This window comes from Triticum dicoccoides, chromosome 6A, assembly GCF_002162155.2.
Source record: "Triticum dicoccoides isolate Atlit2015 ecotype Zavitan chromosome 6A, WEW_v2.0, whole genome shotgun sequence".
NCBI lineage: Eukaryota > Viridiplantae > Streptophyta > Magnoliopsida > Poales > Poaceae > Triticum > Triticum dicoccoides.
Window position 1 is genome coordinate 575,840,782 of NC_041390.1, and position 6,717 is coordinate 575,847,498.

Below are 6,717 nucleotides of genomic sequence, written 5' to 3' on the forward strand. Positions count from 1 at the left end.
CACAAATGCCAACACGAATGTGCCTCGCTGTATCTGAGTCAACCCCATCAAGCCACGTTCCAAATCACATGTTGATGGAAGTAGGCGGATTAATATTAAAAGCAATATGAATCGACCGCCACAGAATCTTAGCCAGCGGACAATCAAGAAAGAGGTGTTTGATAGTTTCGTTATGGTCACAAAATGTACATCTTGCAGAACCCATCCAGTTGCATTTTGCCAGATTATCCTTAGTCAAAATAACTTGTTTATTCACAAACCACATAAACACTTAGATTCGCAAAGGTACCTTAACTTTCCAAACGTGCTTCGAGGAAGGAATGATGCTAGAGTTTATGACATCCAGATACATGGATTTGACCGAGAACACGCTATTCTTAGTTAGTTTCCAATACAACTGATCTGGCTGCTGAGACAGCTGGACATCCATCAAACGTCTTACAAGATGAAGCCAGGCCTCCCAACGATTTCCAACTAGCGTCCTCCGAAAACTAATATTGAGGGGAGTGGATTGTAGCACGGTTGCAACGTAAGCTTCTCTACATTGAACAACGTTATACAGAGTAGGATATTGAAGTGCAAGGGGAGTCTCCCCAAGCCACGTATCCTCCCAGAACCTCGTATTAGCTCCATTTCCGACTAAGAACCTTGTCCTGTTGAAAAAGAGTGGTTTGACTCTCATCAAGCCTTTCCAAAATGGTGAGTCAGTCGGCCTCACTGTCACCTGGGCCAAGGTTTTAGACTGAAGATACTTATTTCGCAAAATCAGAGCCCAAGTAGCCTTCATTTCGGACGAAAGTTTAAACAGCCACTTGCTAAGGAGACATCTGTTTTTGACTTGCAGATTTTCAATACCTAGACCCCCTTGGTCCTTCGGCCTACAGATTATATCCCATTTAGCAAGCCTATACTTTCGTCCAAACTATCAGCCAAACTATCCTACTCTGATGTATCAGCCACAAAAAGAAAAGGATGATGTATCGGCCAAACTATCAAAATTAGAATTTCTCTGTTTTTACATCAAGGCAGCACAAAAGCGCCAAACCATCAACCTACACAACAATATTGAAACAATGTCAAGTCGTCTTGAGTTATACCCAAGCCCACGTCTATACTTTCTTAGCATCCACCCGTGAACTCATTCGTCTCTAGCGATGAAACACATGACAACCAGAAACGTGAAGCAAAGGAACCGAACCTGAGGCGCCAAAATTTCGCCATCTCCGCCGCCCAATCCAAAAGACGCCCAGACAGGATTGAGCAGCGTGGGCCGATATGATCGTCCCATGCGCAGCTCCACAGATCTTGACCCACTTTGCGGCCATGGCAACGGCCAACATGGGACACATGCGACACTACAACGGCGAGCACGAGGCCATGAGGGGATGAAGCAGCGTGTGGTGGCAGTGATGGTGTCTCACGGGTCCACCATGGGTGAAGGGTGTTGGCAGAGCTCACATGTGGTTCAGTGCATGACCGGGCGGAGCTCGCGCTACATCAAACCCGCTGTTCCAGGGGAACCACTGTGTCGCAAGCACAACAAACCATTCGAGTATATTCCTCGCCCACGCAAAGGAAGCTCAATCCAAAAGTTCAAAGGCAAGAAAATAAGGAAAATGCATTCTACGCGGTAAGAGCTACATTACTCTTCTCATTCCAACTACGTACTCTCACAACAACTTCTAAATGGTATAACTTTGTATAATTTAACATAGGTAAGCCTGACATCCACCACCTAGATGAGTTTAGTCACCACGTTGTGTGGGGCAACATAGTTAAACTCTACAGACATAATGTTCGTAAACTTAGTGCAGATCAACACTAGGTTCTCTTAAAACACTATGTATCAGCACTAAGTTTCTATTTGCTTATGATCTAATCAGTGTTCAATTTTTATGTCTTTATATTGATCCTACTACAACTTGCTTTGTCAAACCAATGTATGCTATTATCAGTAATGTCATTACTTCCTTTTCATCTGTCATGATACAATACAATGAGATAAAAGTATATATCTTAAACTAGCACATACACATGGTTTGAAGACTCGTCTATCTGATGCTTTTTGCGCCATTGGCGCAACGAGTGATGTCAGCTTTCGAGTATATTCATTGCCCATGAAAAGAAAGCTCAATCCAAAAGTTCAAAGGCAAGAAAATCCATCTAAAGCCTGGAAAGTACTTTCTCTGTGGTAAGGGCTACATTACTCTTCTCATTCCAACAACTCTCGCAACAACTGCTAAACGATATAACTTTATATAATTTAACATAGGTGAGACTTGCATCCACTACTTAGATGAGTTTAGTCACCACATTGTGTGGGGCAACACAGTTAAGCTCTACAACCATAATGTTCATAGGTTGCGAAAGATCATCTGCAGCACCACCACGCCTGATTGCTACTATGTGTGCCACATGACAGAAACATTTGCAACACACGGCAAGAGAATGGTAATCCTTTGCAGTTGCTCTGTCCTATTTCACACAATAACTAACATTTATTGTTATTTTCAGTACTTTAGCATTCCTTTTTCTACCGCTTCCCTTTTCCCACCCATGGATGTTGATCGTGGTGAACTGCCAATCACTACTGGAGATGGAACTACCGCTGTCACAACACGCTTTATCAAGGGTGTTGACAAAAGGGCCACCATCACTAAAGGCTGGAGCGACTTCTTCCATCAGGCACAGATGAACAAAGGGAAGCATATGCTTTCGGCTTCAAATGCACTCCCAAGGGACTGCGCCTGATCGTCTACTTAATATAAGCAAGTTGCAAGAGCTCCTTGTTATATAACTTAATATTAGACCAAGACTTCTGTGTTTATCATACTTTTGTATCTTATGTAATCCCCTAAGACCATACTGTGCATTTAACTATCGGTAATTTGCTGCTTAGACTGATGTGTGGTATGCTTTTGAGGCAGCCATGATAAAAAAGATATATGCTCACTCTTTCACTACTTGGCTTACACTCGGCCTTTACGCCATTGGCGCAACGGGTCATCTAGTTGATGAAAAAGACGAACACACCTGCTAGTACTACTCAAACTACCAAGCATACACGCTGCTTGTACCATAGGTATGTTGTTCTAAATATGCATGATTGTTTTGGGTTGATCCTACGATCTGATCTAGCTACTCTCCCGGTCTCCCCTACTGGACCTCCATGGAAACTAGCTCCTACGTAGTATCTTTTCATGGTAGGGACACTAACATTTACCAAACTTCAAAACTGACATGTTTGGATTACTCTGACTTGTTGGAACTGACCAAGACTCTTACATGTTGGGTCAACAGAGAAGCTACCAAAGCGGCGGGCATTATACATATATGGATACTAGCAACAAAATGGTTGGGTTTTCGTGGTGTCTAAATTCTAGAAACACAAATAGTGCAGCCGCCACATGCGGTTCGTTTCCCATGCCGCCCATCATCACCATATATATATGACTGAGCGTGAGCGGCCGTGTTAGCAGTTCAGCAGCTTACCCTTGCTAGATCTGCTCAGTTGAGTAGCATCTCATCTGCCCCCTGATCGACCGACATGAGCGGGTTGGACGCCGCCATGATCGTGATCTTGGTCGCGGCGATCTTCGGATGCGGCGTGGCGCTCGTATGCGCCTACAGAGGCGCCAGGTGGTGTCTCAACCGTATCGCCAAGAGCTTGGCGGTGGTGCCGGAACACGTGATGAGGAACGCCACGGTCGAGCGCTTCGTGCTGGACATGGCCAAGGAGAAGCCCATCCGGTTCACGGCGGAGCAGCTCACCGGAATCACGCGCAACTACTCCATGCGCCTTGGGACCGGCGGCTTCGGCACCGTCTACCGAGGCGCGCTCCCCAACGGCCTCGCCGTGGCCGTCAAGGTGCTCCACCCTGGCCTCGACACCAAGACGTCCGAGGAGCAGTTCATGGCGGAGATGGGCACCATCGGCAGGACGCACCACATCAACCTCGTCAGGCTCTACGGCTTCTGCTTCGACGCCAACGCCACACGTGCGCTCGTCTACGAGTTCATGCCGAACGGCTCGCTCGACGACTACCTGTCCTCCGCCTGCAGGGCCGGCGCTGAGGTGAGCATGACCACGGTGGCTGCCATCGCCACCGGCGTCGCCAGAGGCCTCAGGTACCTCCACGAGGAGTGTCAGCACAAGATCGTGCACTACGACATCAAGCCCGGCAACGTCCTCCTCGACGCCACCCTCACGCCCAAGGTGGCCGACTTTGGCCTCGCGCGCTTCGTCAGCCGCGCCGACACGCACGTCTCCCTGTCCGGCGGGCGCGGCACCCCCGGGTACGCCGCACCGGAGGTGTGGACGGAGCTACGCATCACGGAGAAGTGCGATGTATACAGCTTCGGCATGCTCCTCCTCAAGATCGTCGGCCGCGGTAGCAGCTTCCACTGCGAGGACGATGCCGCGTCGGGCTCGGAGAGCAGCCAGCCGTGGTTTCCCATGGTCGCATGGACCAGGTACGAGGCCAGCGATCTAATGGAGCTCGTGTTGCCAACAGACGTGGATGACACGCGTAGCAGTAGCAGAGAGGTGGTGGAGAGGATGTGCAAGGTGGCGTTCTGGTGCGTGCAGCAGCGGCCGGCGGCGAGGCCGTCGATGAGCGCGGTGGTGAAGATGCTGGAGGGGGAGATGGAGATCGCTCCGCCGCCCAACCCATTCCAGTATCTCGTGGCCAACCTGTGGATCAATGTGGTATCGTCGGACGTAGCTAGCAGCCAACAATCATGTCTATCTTCACACAAGAAATGAGATGAGATGAGATGCAATGCAAGCATGCCTACCCACCACCACTATATATGCATCACCCTGCAGAATTCAGGCATCAAACTGCACTACATAATTCAGCCTAATTACTAAGCTATGGTATGTACATTCACTGTATCTTAACATATATCTAATGGCATTAAATAAACTAGCTATGCCCGCGCCCTGTTGATGTGTCACGACGAAATGTATTGCGTGATAGTAAAGCTGGGTTGCCATTTTCTTTTATTTGCATTCACTGATTTCGATTAAGACAGAAAAAATTATATGTGTGCACTTTAGGTGTTATAATAAGGCAAGCAATCTATAAAGGCAAATTGGAAAACATAGGTTCATTCATCACATGATCAATATATTTTACAAAGTAGGAAGTATACATTTCAGCTATCATTCTAAAATCCAATGTGTTATAGACTGAACGGGTTACAAATATGATAGTCAATGTTTGCGTCAGTAGCGTGAGAGTGTTTGTACCGGATCCTGAAGTAATCGGTTCTGGCGAGAGAGATGGTTGATCGAACAGATGCACGCTATATTTCACGTGAATACGGAGAGGAAGCCGATAAGATCATCATAGCACAAGAGTATTCGCTCTTAGGATTTGTGTTTTTTTTGTATTCATTTGAAAATGGTTAATATCATCATGGTAATACATGGCACGGAACATTCGTCGCCACGATATGTCATTGGTCCTATGTGAATACCTTTTTTTTTTTTAACAAAAATCAATATGTAAGAGTACTCGCAGCTTGTGTTTGCTTATATAGTTAAGATCATCATAGCAATACATTGCATTGCACAACAGAAGTTTAAACTATGCCTTTGCCATTTTGATTCACATGATAAGGCTGAGGTATAGATCATAATGATAACAGTGATGAGAAAAATCACAAGCAAATGAAAACTTCCTGATTAGAAAACATGGTTCTATGATGTGAACAATAAAACATAGATGCACATGCTCATTCTAGAAGCAAAACAAAGTCTAGTGCTCGATGGGCAACCATTTCCCTAAAGAAAAATCTTCGATGGTGATTGCAGTTGAAATAGAAGCTTCATGAAATCTAATGAGGGAAACCATGCATTGACCTTTATAGTAAGTTTTGGCAAAAAGAATAAACGTAAATGTACAATTAGAATCATATAGACAAAGGGGAGGATGTACGTCATGAACATGTCATGAACTACTGAGTAATAGAGAAGGACATGAACAAAACAACTAAATATATGGGTAGTAAACGATGTAAAGGTCACTATATTTTCCTGAGACATGGCTTTGTATTCAGCCTCTACGGTTGATTTGGAAACAACAAGTTGTTTCTTGCTTCTTCAGAACACTAGATTTCCTCCTACAAAAACACAATAGCCTAAGGCTGATCTCCTGTCATCCAGGCAGATGTCCCAATCAGCATGACATTAGCCATCTACAGCAAGGTGTCTGTTACTCTTGTACAACAATCGTTTCCCAGGAGTACCTTTCATGTACCTCAATACGCACCACAACTCACCAAGCTCAGAGCCTTTAGGGCTAATGGTTTAACAGGAGTTGACTTCGTTCGTTGCTGGATATCTTGGAGTATTTTGCCTTTAAGCCATCGCCCCAGTTTAATGTGCGAGTACATAGGGAACTCAAAAGAACCTCAACGGCACACTGATATTCAGTTGACTGATGCTGAAGTCACCGAAGCTGTTAAAAAGATACTAGATGAATCGGTGGCTGTCTGCAGCAAAACAGGGCTAAGTCCCTTCTGCGTTTTGAATAAACCGCCAGCTGTAAGAATTGCCTAACTCCTGTTTGTATCCGACATTCTTAATTGTTTCTTATAACCTTTGTCAATTTTTGGCAGGGCGATGATCCATTCTGGAAGAAGAAACCTCAGGATAAACCGGCAAAGATGCCTCGTCCCAAGACAAAGGTTGTCAAAAAACCCGCTAAG

At 45.7% G+C, this 6,717-nt stretch overlaps 1 protein-coding gene across 1 annotated transcript; it reads left to right on the plus strand.

Annotated features, from left to right (window-relative positions):
- Positions 1-3,547: 3,547 nt before the first annotated feature.
- LOC119316006 (G-type lectin S-receptor-like serine/threonine-protein kinase At1g34300) lies at positions 3,548-4,765 on the plus strand. The gene has a single exon (XM_037590413.1). It carries the CDS (start codon positions 3,548-3,550, stop codon positions 4,763-4,765), a length of 1,218 nt encoding a protein of 405 aa, XP_037446310.1.
- The last annotated feature ends 1,952 nt before the right edge of the window (positions 4,766-6,717 follow it).

Bases quoted from the DNA above. Each gene is read 5' to 3' on its own strand.
- LOC119316006 (XM_037590413.1), top strand. From the start codon at position 3,548: ATGAGCGGGTTGGACGCCGCCATGATCGTGATCTTGGTCGCGGCGATC.